General features: G+C 34.8%; 1 protein-coding gene across 1 annotated transcript in view; it reads left to right on the top strand.

The window, feature by feature from the left end:
* Dnah3 (dynein heavy chain 3, axonemal) overlaps positions 1-22920 on the top strand; it is a 671994-nt gene that overhangs the window by 366564 nt on the left and 282510 nt on the right. The window contains exons 38-41 of the mRNA XM_075308183.1: positions 4173-4355; positions 9162-9367; positions 21554-21871; positions 22377-22608. Coding sequence (XP_075164298.1) covers positions 4173-4355; positions 9162-9367; positions 21554-21871; positions 22377-22608 — 939 coding nt within the window. The remainder of the gene's footprint in view (positions 1-4172; positions 4356-9161; positions 9368-21553; positions 21872-22376; positions 22609-22920) is intronic.

The following is a 22920-nucleotide window of genomic DNA, read 5'->3' on the forward strand; positions in this document are numbered from 1 at the left end:
TCTTCCAAAAAACAATATATAACATATGTGAACATATAATATGTTTGGAAGCATTTTGCACCCAAAAATATTATATGCTTAAAAAAAATTCTCCCAAACAATATTGTTCTCAAAATTTTATTTATTTATTTATATATTTACAATCATAATGAATTATGAAAATAAACAGGTAATATAGGTACTAACAACATAGGTTTTCGACCTGAATGCTTAAAATTTTGTTTCTGCCCAATTGTATATTCCCCCACATCTTTCTCACTTCCACGAGATTTTTTAGTTCTTAGCACCTTTTTCTGTAATACAAACATTGTAGAAGAAATTATTCAATTGTATGATTTTTTTTATTTTAATTTTACCTTTTGCCGGACGGGGATTCGAACAGCGGACCACACAGTTTGTAAGGATCAAAGAAGTAGCTGATCAATTGCCCAAGGAAAAATAAAATGTTAATTTTGTAATAACAAGCAACAACCACCAACTTAATTCAATATCGCTCCCTGTTAAATAGCGCTCCAAGCTACTAAACACATATATTTTTATAGGCTATTTCTAAATTAATATATGTTTGCATCCAAGCATATTATATTTACAAACATTTTATGTCCCAAACATAATATGTTCTAACATATTAACATATATGTCCCAAACATGTTATGCTAGTTTATGAACATTATATGCTTGCACTCAAAAATATTGTGTTTAAAAATTTGTGTTCCAAACATATAATGTTTATAGCCAAACATATGAAAAACAGTCTTTTTCATCCGTGTATAAAAGACTTAAAGTTAGAAAAGAACAGTGCAGAACTCGCTTCTCAATAACTCCATATTATGCGTGTTGTGTGACATGTGGCACCGTTCTGTTGAAACCACAAGTCAAGCTCTTTCATTTTCGGCAAAAAAAAGTTGGACATTATCTCACGGTAATGCTCACCATTTACAGTTACTCTACACCGAAAAAAAGCATGTCCGGTTCCAAAGATTTTGTCTTTACTTTAAAAAATTTGGTATTGATTCCGAGCCAAAGAAGCGGAGAATACAAGTAAGGATACCTTTAAGACACAATTCTCTTTTAAATTTGGGTTTTGTGTAGTTGATTCTAGGAATCAAATTTTAATTTTTCGATTTTTCAGCTTTTTTTCTTCATATGGTATCAAAGTCCGAGTTACCAACAACTTTATTTTCAACATTAAGACTCGACTACCAGTAGAATTTATGCTATGTTTCAAGTAAAAAACTTCTTTAAAATAAAGTTTTGAAAAACACATGCAAAAAAGACAACAAATCTAAAGACAATTTCATTAAATTTAACGAATTTTTCTGAATTATTAAAGTCAAGTTGACCTTTGCCCAAACATTTTTTTCTTTCATGTTATGATACCCATTTTTAAGTCAAATCACTTAATTATAAGGACAACGCGACTTCATTGAGAAGTTTATCGACATTTGGACAAGGAAAAAACTTTATATTAGAGAAATGCGTCTTCTATGCTAAGCAAAATTTGCATTCGTATTTGAAAGACATGAAATCTTTGGCCTCACGGCAATATTTTTTTCAGAGTAGGATTCGCATTATCTTTAAACAAGTACGGTCCAATGATGCCACCAGGCTAGAAAGCTCACCAAACCGTGACTTTTCCTAAACTGAATTGGTAGCGTTTGCAATATTTCGGCTGATAGTCACCCCAAAATCGTACCCATTGAGCCAAATATGAGCTTCGGCGCTCACCATAATTTTTAGCCCGATGAACATAATTTGCAAACGTTATTCATTTGTTAGACGCGATTCATGGTTTCAGTGAAACAAAACACGAAACGTGTGTCAGCTGTTTAAACCATACTGCCAAAAATATAATAGCTAAAAAATCAGCTTTTATTTAAAATCACAGTTATGTTCGTGTATTTGTTTTTTTGGATGTTCCAGGTAACGGCGAACCGATTTACGATTTTTAAGACAACGTAGAGGGTGATGTTGTAATGTAATTGGGTTCTTCATTTTTTGGATGTCTCGTCGAAGGAGCGGGACTCTACTAGAGGTGTGCGCTTGACACGCGTGAATGACGTGAGTCGTGAATAAAATCTAAAGCAACTCTCGTGAATGGGACTAAAACAAATATGTCGTGCATGAGCGTGCGTGAGTAATAAAATCGGTTCGTGAATGTGCGTGAATAAAATTTCAGCAAAATCACGCTCACAAAAAATCTAGAATTAATTCTTACTCGTATGTTAACTGAAATTGATTTAGCTGTCGAAATATATTTATACCCTTCACCACTACTGTGGTACAGGGTATAATAAGTTTGTGCATTTGTATGTAACGCCAAGAAGGAGTAATCATAGACCAACCTTTTAGTATACGGATCGGCTTAGAATTAAATTCTGAGTCGATTTAGCGATGTCCGTCCGTCTGTCTGTCTGTCCGTCTGTCTGTCTGTTGATGTATTTTTGTGTGCAAAGTACAGCTCGCAGTTTAAGTCCGATTGTCCTAAAATTTGGTATAGGGTCCTGTTTCGGCTCAAAGACGATCCCTATTGATTTTGGAAAAAATCGGTTCAGATTTAGATATAGCTGCCATATATATTTTTCACCGATCTGGTCATAATTGGCGTGTATATCAACCGATCTTCCTCAAATTCCGTACATCCGAATATTTTATGAGTCTCGCAAAACTTGCAAAATATCAGCCAACTCGGTTCAGATTTAGATATAGCTCCCATATATAGCTTTCGCCCGATTTACACTCATTTGCCCACAGAGGCCAATTTTTTGCTCCGATTTAGTTGAAATTTTGCATAGAGAGTAGGATTAGCATTGTAGCTATGCGTGACAAATTTGGTTGAAATCGGTTCAGATGTGGATATATCTCCCATATATAGCTTTCGCCCGATTTACACTCATATGACCATAGAGGCCAATGTTTAACTCCGATTTAGTTGAAATTTTGCACAGAGAGTAGAATTAGCATTGTTGCTATGCGTGCCAAATTTGGTTGAAATCGGTTCAGATTTAGATATAGCTCCCATATATATGTTTTTCTGATTTCGACAAAAATGGTCAAAATACCAACATTTTCCTTGTAAAATCGCCACTGCTTAGTCCAAAAGTTGTAAAAATGACTCTAATTTTCCTAAACTTCTAATGCATATATGTCGAGCGATAAATCATAAATAAACTTTTTCGAAGTTTCCTTAAAATTGCTTCAGATTTAAATGTTTCACATATTTTTTTACTAATATTGTGTTCCACCCTAGTGCATTAGCCGACTTAAATTTTGAGTCTATAGATTTGTAGAAGTCTATCAAATTCTGTCCAGATCGAGTGATATTTAAATGTATGTATTTGGGACAAACCTTTATATGTATATAGCCCCCAACACATTTGACGGATGTGATATGGTATCGAAAATTTAGATCTACAAAGTGGTGCAGGGTATAATATAGTCGGCCCCGCCCGACTTTAGACTTTCCTTACTTGTTTATTTATGAATTTTGTCGTGAGTCTCGTGAATTTGTTGTAAAAGTACTTCGTGCTTTTCATTCCGTGAAAGTGAGTGGCTACGACACTTATCGTGCTTGAATAAATATTTGACTTCGTGAGTGTGAGTGAAATATCTCTCACGCGCACACCTCTAGACCCTACACATGACCGATTTTTCGAAAATTGTACTTAAGTTCTCCAAAATTTTTAGGGACCCTACACATGACAGATTTTTTAGAGAAGGTTGGGGTGAAGTCTAGACAACGGCCCGTTACCGTATTTTTCGTAATTTGGTTGGGGATGGGGCCTTCCCTTTTGCACGACATTCTTGACATGAAATTTACAGATAACATGGAAGGAAGTTATAAATTTAATACAGGGTACCCAGTTTTTTTGGTAGGTGGAAAGAGTGCAGGACCTCCCCTTTTACACGAATTGGGCTTGAGTTATCCGATTTACTTGAAATGTTTATGAAAAGTTTGGGGGCGTCTAGGCAAATATGTGCTAATTTATTTTTCGATATTTGGTCAGGGAGGTAAACCTCCACTATGACCGACTTTTTCGATATTTGGACGGGGAAGGAACATACCTCTAGCATGACACTGACAAGACAAAAAGGTACTCTGCACCATATTTATGTTTTTCGAATTTCCTCATAACTTGACCTTAAAAGAAATGTGCTTTCTCTTTTTGCAGTGTTTTATCGGAGCAATGGGTATGCCAGGCGGCAGCAATTCTATATTTCCCCGGTTTTACCGACATACCTTTGTCATGGGTGTGGATTCATTTGAGGATGCGACTATTGTCAAAATATTTTCGGCAATTGGTGATTGGCATTTTGCCAAAGGATATCCCGACAAAGTGGCACTACTTTCACGGGTAAGTTTTTAAAATCTTTGATAACATCTATATATAAAATAAAGTATAAAATATCCCGGGAAGCAAATCATAATATCGTAGAACACTGAGTGTAAATTTCACTATGTAGACCGTGATTTCCACAGACGGATATATGGACGGACATCGCTAGATCGACTCAGAATTTCACCATGACCCAGAATATATGGGGTCTGAGACCAGTATTTCATGTGTTAGGTTAGGTTAGGTTATTGTGTCAGCCCGATTAAGTTTCAGGACCACTTAGATTATTCAGTCCATTGTGATACCACATTTAACTAAAAGTACCTATTACATATGGGCACTTCTAGTTTTAACTGCAGAACCTTCTCGATTATTTTCTTCTGTTGAACCAACCAGATTGTTCCAAAAACATTAGCAGATAGTTTAAGTTGACGTTTTCCAGGTCCGCCAGTAATCTAAAGCTATATGCCCCAAAAATTTGCTTACACCGTACACAAAAAGCAGGACACTCGCACAAGAGGTGTTTATTTAAATCCTTTTCATCTGCATCATGACAGCTCTTACAGTACTCATTATACTTCGCGCCAATAGTTTTTGCAAAATCGCCTATCAGGCAGCGACCCGTTATAGCAGATATCAGGAGTGAAATCTGACGTCTTGATAACAGTAGCATATCTAGTGTGCGGTTTAAGTTTAGATGGGACTTGGTGTCGTTACAACCCTTGCGTCGCCAAAAAAGTAGTGAAAATGTTCTTTTCTAGGGAAACCAGAAGGTTATTTATACCAACATTCCAAAGAAGAGGTGATAGAACTACACCTTGGGGAGTGCCTCTGTTCACATACCTTTGTATGTTTGTGTGGCTGAAATACTTCTCCTCATTAGAAGTTCGTCTAACAGCCTAAGTATACCTGGAGTTGCCAGTCCATTTAATATCGAGCTCGGGTGGACGTTATTATTTCATGTGTTATAAACTGTATGACGAAGTTAGTACACAACCCATCCTATGGTATGAAAATCATTGGCGCCAAATCGTGACCATACTAACCATGCCGTATTGTTGTTAATACCTCTTGATTTGTTTTTTTTTTTTTTTTTTGATTTAAGTAACTATGATTAAAAGTGGAGTTTAAGTTAAATCGGTTGATCGTGCCATACTTGTGGATATGCAGATATAAACCAAATATAACATATCTCATTAAGGACATAAAATCGGTGGATCGGACTATGGGGCCGAAAGGGGCTCAATTCTAATTCTATACGCTCAAGAATTTGGTACAGCGCCTGGTACAGGGCTGTCCCAAAACCATGGTTGGTCTGTCGCAAACTGTGACTTTTGCGACATACGTTTACGACGGTATAATACGTATGTCGCAAAAGTCGTAAACCTAGTGTAGAAAACCTAATTTTGAATTAAAGAAATTGTGAATATGTTTTAATTTAATTTAGTTAAGCTTCCCGATAAAAGGTATGCAAAAAATGCTTTGTATTGTATTTATTCAAAACTCTACTAGATTTACATCTCTCATTCACAACTTCAAACAATTATTGGTTTTCGTGGCCCATAATGTTCATCCAAGCGTTAGTTGCATCAACGAATGACTACCTGCAATTTTGAAAATGTTTAATTAGTATGGAAATTGGCTCTAATAAGCCAAAATGTGATTTTATAAATTTCTGTCTAAACAGCAATTAAATTATGAAAGACATAAGTAGTTTTTCTTCCTTCCAGTTTCTGCAGTAATTTGTGAAAAGTTAACTATGAGCGAGTACCGACCGTCACATTTACTGCACCATCGAGTAATTCATAGTAATTTTGGCTTCGAGTTTCCAATTGAAATAACTCTATTCTCAAGTTTTTTAAACTCGTTAATAATTTTATGAACATTCCTGAGAATTGAAACTTCTTCGCATATATCATTATCATTCGCTGCCTAGCTGAAGCGTCTGACGTATTTGGAGTTTGCGTCGTTTTGCTACTTTTCCTACATTTACGACGTGTATGTGACGTTTACGACGTTTACAACTTTGCGACAGTCGCAAACCTTAAAAACTTTGATACAGACCATCTCTGCCCAAAACATGGACCGATAACATCTCTGTGGAGACCTAAAATATTTACATCTAGATTTTCAATTTCAGGCATATCGAATAAAAATTGCATTGCCGAAATACTCTATAAGCTAATTCGGGGGAAATGTTTTAAAGGTGGTTATGTCAGACCATGGTTTGAAGTTGAATATAATGATAGGTCCATTATTGAAGGGTGTAGCTTGATTAAAATAGAGAGACAGACGGTTGTCGCACAAAAAAGGTCACGTGCGTGCGTATGTCCCTATTAGTTTCTTGCATTTGAACAGAGATAGAAATGGATTTAGGGTCGTCAGGTCGCAAATTCCAAGATTGCTTTAATTAATCATGTTTTTTAACAATTAATTACAACAGGCTTTGATATAGATATCATATCAAACTATTCATCAGGGTTAGATTTTTAATCTGATCGAAAACGCCTCGCCATTTTAACGAAATATGTAATTAAAATTGAGCAATAAATTCTTAACACAACGAGTTTTTTAATTATTTGGTGTGTTCTTTATCGGACCACTTTTACTAGTTACTACTTTTTAAAATAAACCGTTCCTCAACCCCCCAAAAAATAATGAAAGTAGTAAACAATTTTAAGAGAACAGTGTCAAAAAGCTTGGCTCTTTTAAAATGGTTTTACCAAAATTTACTCGACAAATTTTTTTCGAGTAAAAGATGTCATGAAAATAATAATTGTTTACTTTACAAATTTTACAACTCACAGTAGTTCCAAATCGCTTGTTTTGGAAACAAATATGCAACTTTTGAATGGATAAATACTAGAGTGACCGCAACTTATATGGGGCAAAAAAAATGTCGGAATCTTGTTCGCCTTAACCCCACAAAACGAATCCCCTTTCCAGATATTGGGATAGCCAAAATTTGAGACCATCTTGCCCAAAACATGGACCGATCACATCTCTGTGGAGACCTAAAATATTTACATCTAGCCCGATTAAACGACGTTAACACGTACAGCTCGTCGCTGAGTCAAACCGAGCGGCACGTGTTAACGTCGTTTAATCGGGCTAAAATTTTGGCTATCCCAATATCTGGAAAGGGGATTCGTTTTGTGGGATTAAGGCGAATGCTCCTAGTGGCACCAGGTAGCGTTTTGTTACTATTGATGTAGGTCGGATGGTGTTGCAAATGGGCCATATCAGATCACTTTTACGTATAGCCCCCAGATTTGGCTTGCGGAGCCTCTAAGAGAAGCACATTTCATTCGATCTGGCTGAAATTTGGTGCATGGTGTTGGTATATGGTCTCTAATAATCATGCAAAAATTGGTCCATATCGGTCCATAATTATATGTAGCCCCCATATAAAACGAACCCCAGATTTGGCTTGCGGCCGATCCGGCTGAAATTTGGTATATGTAGTTAGTATATTGTATCTAATAACCACGCAAAAATTGGTCCACATCGGTCCATAATTATATATAGCCCCCATATAAACCGATCCCCAGATTTGGCTTGCGGAGCCTCAAAGAGAAGCAAATTTCATCCGATTCGGTTGAAATTTGGTACGTGGTGTTAGTATATGGTATCTACAACCATGCCAGAATTGGTCCATATCGGTCCATAATTAATATAGCCCTTATATAAACCGATCCCCGGATTTAACCTCCGGAGCCTCTTGGAGGAGCAAAATTCATCTGATCCGGTTGAAACTTAGTACGTGGTGTTAGTATATGGTCTCTAACAACCATACAAAAATTGGTCTATATCGGTTCATAATTATACATAGCCCCCTTATAAACCGATCCCCAAATTTGACCTCCGGAGCCCCTTGAAGGAGCAAAATTCATCCGATCCGGTTGAAATTTGGTACATTTCGATGGTGTATGCCGATTAAACCCATGCCAAAATTGGTCCGTATGGATCTATATATTATATATAGCCCCAATATAAACCGATTCTCAATCACAGAAAAATCACGATTGCCACTCGAGTCAAAAATAAGATGGGTACCGCATTTGTTAACAGTCGATCAAAAACGCATAAGAATGAACATTTCGCAATCGGCTGGTAAGGTTATGGCAACGGTTTTTTGGGACTTCAAAGGTATTTTATTGATTGACTATCTGCAAAACGGTAAAACAATAAATTCAGAGTACTATTACAACTTTTTGGATCAATCAAATGTACAAATTCGAGAAAAACGTCCTGGCTTACAACAACAAAAAAATAATTTTTCATCAAGGCAACGCACCAGCGCACAAGAGCGTTTTAACAATGGCTAAAATCAACGAATTAAAGTAGGAGTTGCTTGACCAGCCACTTTATTCTTCTGATTTAGCTTCCAGTGACCTTTACTTGTTCCCAAATCAAAAAAATTCCTTGCTGGCAAGCGTTTTACCTCAAATGAAGATGCAATTACATTGTGAAGACCTTGAGGAAAACTACTTTAATTAAGGGATAGAATTGCTAGAAAAGCGTTGGACTAAGTGTATTTAAGTTTCAGGAGATTATATTGAAAAATAAAAATATTTTTGAAAAACTAACTATTCTCTTCCATTGATACGCTAAGAAGTTTCCGAAGCGCCCTCGTATTACCAAAAAAATATTTGTTTACATTAAAAATTATCTCATTGTAGCATGAGTTTAATGTGTATTGTTTTACATATAAAAACCTTTTTTATATATGAATGTTTCCATCTTTCTCTTCTCCCATCAATGCTTAAAAACTAACGTGCAAATCAAATGGAATAAAAAAACTACAACGGCAACAATCATCAGGGTCTGGCAGAAGCTATGGTCAGTGTTTATCGATCAGCCATGAAGATATTTTTACCAACACCAGCCAAATCGCATTATACCTTTTCCTTACGAGACATAACCCGTGTTTTCCAGGGTGTTGTTATGGTGCCAGCAAAACGATTACATGATCCAGAAAAACTGAGCCGGCTGTGGGCCCATGAAACATATCGGGTATTTTATGACCGGTACGTATGTATGCACAAATTTATCATTCAAATGCCACATCACAATGGCCACCTTAACTTGCAAAGTGTGCTAAATCAAATTAATATATAGTTTTATAGTTTATATCTATAAAAGGTTAATTATACATGATATTTTATATAAGATTTTTGTTTTTGACGAATGACAGATACATAGCATAGGTGTCTTCAAAACAGTAATATAAGAAATTGGTTTAACTCGCTATACGATTAAGGTTCTCAAGAATGAAAGCATTTACCGCCTGAGGTATCAGTTTTGTTCATTGTATATTTTCACATTTACTGTATTGGATATTAGAGCCTAACGAATTATATTATTGAATGAATACAAAAAAAGAAATATGTTTAAACCATTTTTTTTGAGATTTCTACAATGCGTTTTTAAAACAGGAAACATGTAATGGCCTTAACTTTTTTGGAAAACATCCTCTCGTAATGGACTGCCATATATACGAGTGTAGCCTTTTATTTGACATTTTTGAGGTCATACGTACTAAGAACGTTTTGGCATACGAGTGCTATTTTTTTGGTGACAGCAACTTGAAAGATTCATATCCACCAACAAATGAAACTACATCGCGAACATTTTCGTGCAATTATTTTCTGAAATTTTCGACGTTTATTAGCTAAACTAAATTCACTTTCTGCCGATGAGACTCCTCAAGGACCAGTGCTTATCGATGGTATTTATGGTAGATTCAACAGAGGTTGTTGCTCTCTCCAAGACGAATTTCGTGAAAGTCGTTCATTACATTGGATCCTTCAAAAACAGACTCGTGTCTATTGGTTGAGATAAATGCTCCAAAACTACGATCGCGGCATTTCTAAACAATTCTATGTCTTCGTGACAGGTGATGAATCGTGGATTTACACGTATAAGTCCGAAAACAAACAGCAGCCGACTGTATGGGTGTTTCAAGATGAGCCAAACCTAACAAAAGATGCTGGCACACGAATCACTTCCAAGCAAATGATCGCCTGTTTTTTTTTTCAGAAAAAAAATGGATATGCTGTAATCGTACCACTAGAACAAAGGAGAACAGTCAAATCTTACAGCTAATTTTTCATACACGAAAGGTTTTTCAGTCAAACGAAAGCTTACGTTTCAGATATGAGAAATTTGCTGTTAGTGGTACCCAACCATTTATTTCCCAATTGACTTCCAAGAAATCAGGAAAACCAACCGCTGAGGACAGATTACTCTTTACCACGAGCTCTCACACGTCGGCTCAAATAACTGTATTTTTGAGCAATCAAAACTTCGATTTGAATGGTTATTGATCATACAGTTTTGACTTGGCACCGAATGGCTTCTTTTTATTCCGTTTGTAAAACATAAAATCAGAGTTCAACGTTTTTCGACACCTGAAGAAGCGATTGATAAGTTCAAAATTCATGTTTTTGAGATACCTTAATTGAAGAGGCATAAGTTCTTCGACAATACTACGCTCGTAGTACATATATAGGTTAGATTAAGATACACGCAAAAAAATAATTCTTTCCTCCCAAACGAAATTTTAGACAAACAAAGTTTGTTTCTCATTTGCTTTTCGCTGTAAGGAAGTGTATTTGGGAGAAAGTATATACTTTTTGTGATAAACGTTTATACTTTTCCAGGATGTAAAAACAATTTCATAAGGACAAACTCAAAAAAAAAAAAAAACATTGTTTTCTTGCTAATTGCATTTTCCCTCACATCTTTCTCACATCTACGATGTTTTTAGTTCTTAACACCTTTTCCTGTAATACCAACAATGTAGAAGAAATTATACGATTTTATAAATTTTTAAAATTTTGTTTACCTTTCGCCTGGACGGAGAATCGAACCGCGGCCCATGCACTTTGTAAGCCAACACACTAACCACTGAGCAATGTACCTGTTATGGTCTTCAATAGATAAATATCCATATAAGTTATATTTATATAGCATAGCTTGCGGCGCCCACGAACCGAATAAACAAAGTTTATTTAACAGAAACAAAAATTTAGTTTGGCACCGTGGTACAGTGGTTGCTACGTCCGACTTGCATGCCAAGGGTCGTGGGTTCGATCCCTGATTCGACCAAAGTTTTTTTTTTTGCTTTTTTTACATATATTCCAGATATGTTCGGAAGATTCCGAAAAAATTTTCAACATTTCATTGTAGTATATAAAATTTTGAACTGTAAAATGTGTCTTATTAAAGACCTAAAGTTAGAAAAGAACAGTGTTTGATATAAATGAAATGGACTGTGTTGTTGTTTCAAAAATAACTTTTTTTAATGAAAAAATAAAAATTTAGTAACAAACGAAGTTTAAAATTTTCGAAGCAATTCAAAAAACTCTAACAAAAGAAAAACGTTTTCGGTACACGTTTTCCAAACGTTTTTGTTTCTTTGCGTGTAGGTATAATGGCATCCTGATATTTCAGGCTCTCTTAGACTATTCAGTGCATTGTGATACCACAGTGGTTAACTTCTCTCTTATCACTGCACTGTTAGAACAATATGTTCCGATATATTCGTCTAGTAATATTAAAAATATTGTTTAAAGAAAAGCATCCAACAATTTAATGTTTTTTTTAACCCTCCACCATAGGATGGGGGTATATTAACTTTGTCATTCCGTTTGTAGCACATCGAAATATTGCTCTAAGACCCCATAAAGTATATATATTCTGGGTCGTGGTGAAATTCTGAGTCGATCTGAGCATGTCCGTCCGTACGTCTGTTGAAATCACGCTAACTTCCGAACGAAACAAGCTATCAACTTGAAACTTGGCACAAGTAGTTATTATTGATGTAGGTCGGATGTTATTGCAAATGGGCCATATCGGTCCACTTTTACGTATAGCCCCCATATAAACGGACCCCCTAATTTGGCTTGCGATTGCTCTAAGAGAAGCAAATTTCATCCGATCCTGCTGAAATTTGGTACATAGAGTTAATATATGGTCTATAACAACCATGCAAAAATTGGTCCACATCGGTCCATAATTATATATAGCCCCCATATAAACCGTTCCCCCGATTTGGTTTGCCGAGCCTCTAAGAGAAGCAAATTTCATCTAATCCGGCTGAAATTTGGTACATGGTGTTAGTATATGGTCTCTAACGACCATGCAAAAATTGGTCCACATCGGTCCATAATTATATATAGCCCCCATATAAACCGATCACCAGGTTTGACCTCCGGAGCCCCTTGGAAGAGCAAAATTCATCTGATTCAGTTGAAATTTTGTACGTGGTGTTAATATATAGCCTCAAACACCCATGCAAAAATTGGTCGAAATCGGTCAATAAATATATATAGGCCCCATATAAACCGATCCCCAGATTTGACTTCCGGAGCCCCTTGGAAGAGCAAAATTCATCTGATTCGGTTGAAATTTGGTACGTGATGTTATTATATGGTATCCAACAACAATGCAGGAATTGGTTCATATCAGCCCATAATTATGTATAGCCCCCATATAAACCGATCCCCAGATTTGACCACCGCTGCCTTTTGGAGAAGCAAAATTCATCCGATCTGGTTGAAATTTGGTACGTGGTGGTAGTATATGATATTTAACAACCATGCCAAAAGTGGTCCATATCTATCCATAATCATATATTGCCCCCATATATACCGATCCCGAGATTTGGTTTTGGAGCCTTTTGGAGGAGCAAATTTCATCTGAGTCAGTTGAAATTTGGTACATTACGCTAGTATATGGCCGTTAAAAACCATGCCTAACTAAGTCCATATCGGTCTATAGTTATATATAGCCATCAGATATATCGATCCCCAATCACACAAAAATTGGTTCATATCAAGTTCATAATTGTATATAGCCCCCATATAAGCGACCCCCATATTTCAATTCTGGCTCTCGACGTGCCTTGCAAAAGTCCATGTCGATTCGTAATTATTTGTAGACTTACCTATACATAACTTTTTAGTCTAATATATACCACGTATGGACTAACTCACAATTTAGAAAACGATGTTAAGAAGTTTTTTAGATACCGCAACCCAAGTAATTCAATTGTGGATGACAGTCTTTCGTAGAAGTATCTACGCAATCTATAAGATTCGGACTGGCCGAACTTACGGCCGTATATACTTGTTTTTTGTTTTTTTTTTTTTTTTTAATTTCGTTCAGTATTCTAAAAAAGGAAGAAATGTTTCGTAACTCTAGAAATAACTCTCCATATGACAGTCCAATATTATATATCCTCTTATATCATCCCCTTATTTTAAAGTTTTTTTTTTTTTTGTTTAATCGGACAACAAAGATCCTCTTCTCTAAAATTTCTTTGGGCAAGATTGGAAGTAGAAGGGAAGACAATTTCGTTACAGTTCTTACACATATACTGTTTTACGTATCTACACACAAAAATTTTTTTTTTCTGATTCAATCACGAAATTAATTGATCCAATTAATTTTTAATTGAAATGTCTTCAATCACAGAAATTATAGTATCAATTAAAAAATTAATTGAAGGTCAATTAAAAAGTTAATTGATCCAATTAAAAAATTAATTGATACTATTATTTTTGTGATTGGTTTTTGTTTCAATTAAAAAATTTGCTGAATCAATTACATTTTTAATTGAATATTTTTTAAAACTCAATTAAAATTTCAATTGGAAAAATTTTCGTGAAATTTTTTTGTGTGTACATTTCAGGTAAATTGGAACTACTACTATGGAACTGCTACTATAATTGGCTCAAGAAAAAAAAATCGGAGGACATACTAATACATAGTTTTTTATCCTCACATCCATTGTAATCTCATGCCGTTAAATGGCCAATGACTGGTAGCTTTACGGCTTTTGAGATATCAGTTTAATAGTCAGTACAGGGTTTATATTTTTCTTCATTTGAGATTTTTGCAGGTTTATGTGAATCCACATGTAATGTTATGCATAAGTCATTGTTTTTATAATTCATAGTAAAAGTTATTTTATGTGAGCTTTCAATCAAGAGGTTTCGAATCACTCGGTTTGTTTTTAACTTTTGAAGCTTTTAATTTTTGGCATTTGACAAGTAGATACTACACAGCTATCTACAATTATATACGTCTGTATGTTCGGCTACTACTAACAATTATATAGTCCGTAATTTCAACAATAGTTTTCTTTTAGGGATTGTACATATGGAGGTGTATATGGGTATAACAAAAACCTACCGAGATTTCGCGGTTTATTTGCCCAAAAAGTCAAATCGAGCGATTGAGCTTATGAAACCTAAGTTAAATCATGGATCGATACACATCTATTTGCTGATCTAAAATACCTCTTGATGATATATTTCAGGCCAATTGGAGCAAATTGTGTGTCAGTTTAAATACCCAAATTATAGCACATATTTCAAAGCAGGAAATATTTTTTTTTATTTCAAAAACCTTAACACAAAGAACAGAATCCTCAAAAAAAAATTATTAAGCTATTTTTAATGATTTTTTATTTTTCATCCAAAAATTTAATATCTCAGTTAAAGATTTTGTCTTAAAATCAAAAATGTTTTTCTTTAATTTGAACAAAATTGTCCTTCAGAGACACACTAATTTGATGGAGGGTCGCAAATTTCACAGATTCGTGCACTACATTTAAGGAAAACAATTCTTAAGGCAAAGAATATAAAATTTCTTTTAATGGCAATCTCTTTATTTTAAAGGAAGATCGTGTTAAATCCTTCCATATGTTGAGATTATGTTACAACCTCAAAAAAAAAATTGCTTCTCTAACATATGTTCCAAACATATTTTGCAGGAAGCACATATATTATTGGATACATTAATATGTTTGTTTTATGCACTCAAAAAAAATGAACTCTCTATTTAACTAAAGCCAATTTAACTTTATTTTAGTTCATGGAATTATTATGTTTGGAGAAATTTTCCTTTACACTAATAATTTTTTACGTAAGTTAGTTAAATTAACTAAAACCGAGGAAAAAGTGTACACAAATGAAGGATAAAGATTAACTAAATTCGTGCCTTCCACAAAATGTTTCAGTATTTCTTTAAATTTGCAAATTTTACTACAAATGCGTTTATCATGAACTTCGTATGTCACTTAAGACATTCTTGCAATTTTTAACTCTAAATTTTTCCTTGAAACTACAAATTTTTCTTTAATAAGTGAAAAAAACTTAATTATGAGTAATTAATTTTCTTGAATTTGTCGAAAAATATTTTCTTATTTTAATGACATCGGCGTGATGCCAGCGTTTGTAATTCTCTTTAGTTAAAATTTTCTAAAAATAAACAAAATTTTCTAATATTAACCGAAAATTTTCTTCCTGGTGGGTTCACTGTTTTTTCAGTGTGTGAACATATTATATGTTTGGAAGCATTTTGAGTCCAAAAATATTATATGCGTGGAAGAATTTTCCCCAAAGAAGATTGTGCTCATTCCCTCACATAATTTTCACTTCCACGAAATTTTTAGTTCTTGGCGCCTATTTCTGTAATACAAATAACGTTGAAGAAATTATTCAATTTTATACTTTTTTTTTAATTTTACATTTCGCCTGGATGGAGAATCGAACCGAGACCATACAGTTTGTAAGCCAATACACTATGCACTGGGCTACGTAGCTGTTATAGTCACCAGTGCACAATTATCGTTATCAGTTACAATTATATAGCATAGTTTGCAGCGCCCACGAGTCCATGCAAACATAACATTATTTAACAGAAACATACATTTGTTTGCCACGTGGAGCAGTGGTTAGCGTGTCTACCTTGCATGCAAAGGGTATCGGGTTCAATCCCTGCACGGACCGAACACCATTTTTTTTTAATTTACACACTTATTAAATTTTTATAATGAATCTTCGAAATGTGGGTTATTAAAGATTTATTGTCAGAAACAGTGCTTGATATAAACGAAATGGACTAAGCTTTTGGATAAAACATTATTTTTTTGCTGCAAAAATAACAATTTTGTAACAAAAAACTGTTTTTGGTATAAAAGTTTGCAATTTTGGAATGAATTCAAAAACTGTAACCAAAGAAGAACGTGGAGTCGAGTATAAGCATACATAAATAATTGTATAATATACAAATTAATTTATTTAGGCCTGAACATTTTTTTACTAGCATTTAACACCATTTTAAATGCATTTAAAACTTATGGTGTTTGTACTTAATTTTATTTTTATACCCACCACCATATAATGGTGACGGGGGTATAATAAGTTTGTCATTCCGTTTGTAACACATCGAAATATCGATTTCCGACTATATAAAGTATATATATTCTTGATCACACAGAAAAAAAATTCACGAAAATTTTTCCAATTAAAATCTTGATTGAGTTTGAAAAAATATTCAATTAAAAATTTAATTGATTCAACAAATTTTTTAATTGAAATAAAAATCAATCACACAAATTAATAGTATCAATTAAATATTTAATTGGATCAATTAATTTTTTAATTGACTGTCAATTAATTTTTTAATTGATACTATCATTTCTGTGATTGAAGACATTTCAATTAAAAAATTAATTGGATCAATTAATTTCGTGATTGAATCAGAAAAAAAATTTTTTGTGTGCAGGGAGAAATTCTAAGACGATATAACCATGTCCGTCTGTCTGTCTGTATGTTGTAATCACGCTACAGTCTTCAATAATGAGGCAATCGTGCTGAAATTTCGCACAAACTCCTCTTTTGTCTGCAGGCAGGTCAAGTTCGAAGATAGGCTATATCGATCCAGGTTTTAGTATAGTCCCCATACAAACCGACCTCCCGATTTCGGGTATTGGGCTTATACCGTAGTTCCTATCCAATTTGCCTGAAATTGCCAACCTGGAGGTATTTTAGGACCACAAAGAAGTGTGCCGAAAATGGTGAGTATAGGTCCACGGGAGCCACCGTGGTGCAATGGTTAGCATGCCCGCCTTGCATACACAAGGTCGTGGGTTCGATTCCTGCTTCGACCGAACACCAAAAAGTTTTTCAGCGGTGGATTATCCCACCTCAGTAATGCTGGTGAAATTTCTGAGGGTTTCAAAGCTTCTCTAAGTGGTTTCACTGCAATGTAGAACGCCGTTCGGCCTCGGAAAAGGAGGTCCCTTGTCATTGAGCTTAACATGGAATATTTATTACGTTTCCAATTAAAATATTAATTGATTAAATCAATTTGTTAATATATTCGGAAATAATTATCAATTACAAACGTGATTAAAAATTTTCCGTTCCCAATTAAACACGTGATTGATTCAAGAGCAAAAAGAGAACAAGAGAGTGTGCATTTTTTCAATAACACGTGATGGAAAGATCAGTCTGTGGAAGTAACTCGAAACAAACGGTTTGGTTTTTGTTTTCCGCGTAAATTGAAAAACATGATTGGCGACATTCTGTCTACTGCGTTCGAAATATGTCCATAAATATTTTGAATACAATAACAAGTAAAATAAGAAGTTCGATACAAATAAAGTGTGCAACAACAAATGGTCATGCGGTAAAAGAATGCATTTGGAATTACCTGTGTTTATGTTTTGCGGTATTGTAAACATGGAACACAATCTACATTTATTGAAGGTAAGCTATTTGAAATGTGAACACAGTTTTCCATTGAAGCCTGTTTATATTGAATGGACTAAAATAATATTTTTTTTATTCATTTCCTTTAGTATTCAATTGTATTTGGTCAAATTGGGCCATCCATCAAAAAATCATCTAGTATATGAATATTTTTGCAATAAAAAGGTAGGTTATCTTTTAAAATTTAAAAATTTTGTTTACTCCTAGTTTACTTAAAACCAAGAGCGGTATGGGTTCGTTAGAAGATTCACCTTCAAGTTGCGAAGTAGCGTTGGCATTAAATTGCATTTTTGTTTTACCTGCCTTTTTCAGTTTGAACCCAAGTAGAGAGCAGCATATCTATTATATAAACTAATGAGCAGCAATACAATCTCTATGTAATGGTAAAACATTTCTTTCTTAATAATATGAAAAATATCCGAAAATAATAAAAACATGTATTTTCCATTTATATTTTTTTTATTTCTAGAATTTACAAAGTATCATCAATATGGTATAATACCAAATAGTACATTGCTTTGCTACTATTTTTGTCTCTGATTGGTTCAGATTTTAATAAATCATTTCAATGTGTAGAAATTTTGGAAAGGAATTGCTACTACAATTAAATTAAACCGAGCCCCTTTTATGCCAAAAGACTATAAAGGCAAATGAAGATTATAACTAAGGAACTAAGAATTCAGGTAATTTTTAACAAAATTAATTTTTAATTGAAAAAAAAATAAGTTCTAATTATTCTGTTTACTTTCAGAAAAACTAAGTTAGCTTACAGGTTGCTGACTTATTGTAAATCTAGGCGCATCTACATATTAGAAGGAGCCTGCTGACGTGGTTATTATGATAAGGAAGATAATGATTTATACAGAGTATTTTTTTTCACCCTTTAGTTGTTATTGATAGTAATTGTATGAGTAAGTTATGTTAGAAATACACAAATGAAAAGAACCAAATTCTTTCGAAAAAAATAAAACATTGAATGTTTTATAAGAAACACATATTTTCTTTTATTTCAAATAAAACTAAATAAGGTTTTGGGGGCGCAATATATACATTTTTTGATTGAAATTTATTGCCAATGTCAATTAATTATTTAATTGAATCCATCAACTAGTTGATTGATTTTTGTCGAGAAATTAATTAAAGTTTTAATTGAATCAATTAAAAGTTTTAATTGATTCAATTAAAACTTTGATTGAATTTTATGTCAGAAACCAATCACTGTTGTAATTGATTCAATCACACAATTAATTGATTCCGTGACAAAAGTCAATTAAATTTTTAATTGAAAATCGTGTTGGTTTTCAGTCAAAATGGGTGATTGATTCAATAATTTTCGTGATTGCAGAAATTTCAATTAAAACAAGTCCGTAACGCCGAAAAATACTACCGTTGCCAAAACAAAAAAAAAAAAAAACAAGTATATATGGCCGTAAGTTCGGCCAGGCCGAATCTTATGTATCCTCCACCATGGAATGCGTGGAAACTTCTACGAAAGACTGTCATCCACAATCGATTTACTTGGGTTGTGGTATCTTAAATCGTTTTCTAAATTGTGAGTTAGTCCCTACGTGGTATATAATAGACAAAAAAGTTATGTATATGTAAGTCTACAAATAATTACGAATATGGACTTTTGCACGGTACGTAGGGAGCCAGAATTGAAATACGGGGGTCGCTTATATGGGGGCTATATACAGTTATGAACTTGATATGGACCAATTTTTGTGTGATTGAGGATCGATTTATCTGAGGGCTATATATAACTATAGACCGATACCTAGACCTAGTTAGGCATGGCTGTTAACGGCCATATACTAGCGTAATGTACCAAATTTCAACTGACTCGGATGAAATTTGCTCCTCCAAAAGGCTCCAAAACCAAATTTCGGGATCGGTTTATATGGGGGCTATATATGATTATGGACTGATATGGACCACTTTTGGCATAGTTGTTAAATATCATACACTACCACCACGTACCAAATTTCAACCAGATCGGATGAATTTTGCTTCTCCAAAAAGGCACCGGAGGTCAAATCTGGGTATCGGTTTATATGGGGGCTATATATAATTATACACTGATATGAACCAATTCCTGCATGGTTGTTGGATACCATATACTAACATCACGTACCAAATTTCAATCGAATCGGATGAATTTTGCTCTTCCAAGGGGTTTCGGAGGTCAAATCTGGGGATCGGTTTATATGGGGGCTATATATAATTATACACTGATATGAACCAATTCCTGCATGGTTGTTGGATACCATATACTAACATCACGTACCAAATTTCAAACGAATCGGATGAATTTTGCTCTTCCAAGGGGTTCCGGAGGTCAAATCTGGTGATCGGTTTATATGGGGGCTATATATAATTATGCACCGATGTAGACCAATTTTTGCGTAGTTGTTAGAGACCATATACTGACACCATGTACCAAATTTCAGCCGGATCGGATGAAATTTTCTTCTCTTAAAGGCTCCGCAAGCCAAATCGGGGGATTGGTTTATATGGGGGCTATATATAATTATGGACCGATGTGGACCAATTTTTGCACAGTTGTTAGAGACCGTATGTTAACACTATGTACCAAATTTCAGCCAGATCGGATGAAATTTTCTTCTCTTAGAGGCTCCGCAAGCCAAATCTGGGGATCGTTTTATTTTGGGGCTATATATAATTATGGACCGATGTGGACCAATTTTTGCATGGTTGTTAGATACCATATACTAACATCATGTACCAAATTTTGCTTCTCTTAGAGGGTCTGCAAGCCAAATTTGGGGGTCCGTTTATATACGTAAAAGTGGACCGATATGGCCCATTTGCAATACCATCCGACCTACATCAATAACAACTACTTGTGCCAAGTTTCAAGTGGATAGCTTGTTTCGTTCGGAAGTTAGCGTGATTCCAACAGACGGACGGACGGACATGCTCAGATCGACTCAGAATTTCACCACGACCCAGAATATATATACTTTATGAGGTCTTAGAGCAATATTTCGATGTGTTACAAACAGAAGGACAATGTTTATATACCCCCATCCTATGGTGGAGGGTATGAAAATGATTGAATTCGCGAATTTCGTGATTGAAATCAATTTTTTTTGTAGATGCCAATCCTAACCTTCATTGACATTTTCAAGCAAATCGGTCAACTTTGGTCCAATTTCCAAGAAGTCGGACAAAGGGGGAGGCCCCTCCGCCACCAGATGTCAACAAATGAGGTACCCTATTTTCACCACATGAGCGCCCCCTACGATCTCTGAAAGTTTCAAGTAAATCGGTTCAGCCGTTTCCAAGCTTACCCGGAACAAACAAATAAACAAACATACTTTGAATTTTACATATATGTTAGATATAGAGAAAAACTACTATAGGAAAAATGGCCTGTAATGAGAAAAAAGGTTTCAAACATAAAACTTTTGTATAATAAATATAGATCATTAGCAAGATAAATAATCAATAATACTTCACAATGTAGATACTTTTAGTTGTCTTACTGAAACATTACAAGCAACCTGGTACTCTCCAGTAGTAGTACTTCTCCTGGTGGCGAAGTTGTAGTAGCGAACAATTATATAACATCGTTTTATATACTGGAATTAAGCATTATTTTTTATTTATTTTATTTCTTAGATTAATCGATCAAGTCGATCGTGAGCAGCTATTGGATATGGTTTCCCATGCATGCAAGACAAACCTAAGATTTTCTCTGGAATCGGCTTTTCGTGATCGATTAGAGAGTCCCAGTGGCAAATTAACAGACAATGATTTGCGTAATTTGTTCTTTGGAAATTACCTGGAACCAGATGCGGAGCCAAAGGTCTACGACGAATGTGATAACTATAATCAATTGGAAAAATTGATGCATTACTATCTACGTGACTATAACGAATTCTCAAGCACGCCAATGGATTTGGTGCTATTCCGTTTTGCCATCGAACACATTTCAAGGTAAGGAACAAAAAAAGTCACCTTCAATCTGTAATGGGTCAAGTCGACACTATAATTTTCTCCGAATTGTCTTCGAGTATCTTGCTCGGCATTAGTATGGAGTTTTGGTTCAGAATTTTAAATTTAGCTTTAGATTACAAATACGGAACAATTGAAACATGAAGTTCGTAGACTTTCTCCGAACTTGTGATAAGTCGTTTTTGCTTACTCTGGAACGAAAGTTTCCACACAAAGGCAAAGAAAGAAGGAATTGACAGGATGTGTTATCATTTATTCCTTATACAAACTCCCTGCCAGCGCAATTTCTCGCTGGGCTTTTATTGATATTTGCTCTTGCCGTACATGCAAATTTGCTGTGTAAACTGTCATGGGTGCTGCATAACAATTCGCCATAGATGATTTCTTCCATTTCTTCGATATGAACCCTTATGGGGTGTAACATTCATTTCGTTTCGTTTCGTGTATGACATATCCCTTTCAGGAATATCTATCTAACTATTTGCAGGGTCTCACGCGTTTTACAAATGCCACGCGGTAGCATTTTAATGGTTGGCATGGGTGGTTCTGGGCGTCGCAGCTCCTGCCGTTTGGCGGCTCATATCGCTGATTGTAAATTGATGACGGTGCAAGTGACAAAAACCTATACGCAACAGGAATGGCGAGATGATCTTAAAAAGATATTGATGTCATCCGGATTTAATATGAATCATACTGTTTTCCTTTTTTCCGATTCACAGGTGAGTAAAAAACAACGAAGTAATAAATAAATAAAGGATAAAAGTTGACATAGGAACAGCCTTGACAACAGCAACAATATTGGTGAAAGTATTTAAATAACTTCGTTGGAAAGATTGGAATGAATTATTCATTACAATTGTTGGGACCTATATCTAGAGACTAGCCGAACCGTCCACCAAGAGTGATTAATCTGCAACCATATGGGTTAAGACATCCCAAGTAATTAAATTGTAGATGACAGCAATCCATTGTCGAGGGTAGGTTAGGATAGGTATAGTGGCAGCCCTATATTTCAGGCTCACTTAGACTAT

The sequence above is a fragment of the Haematobia irritans genome, chromosome 4, assembly GCF_050003625.1.
Source record: "Haematobia irritans isolate KBUSLIRL chromosome 4, ASM5000362v1, whole genome shotgun sequence".
NCBI classification, from domain to species: Eukaryota; Metazoa; Arthropoda; class Insecta; order Diptera; family Muscidae; genus Haematobia; species Haematobia irritans.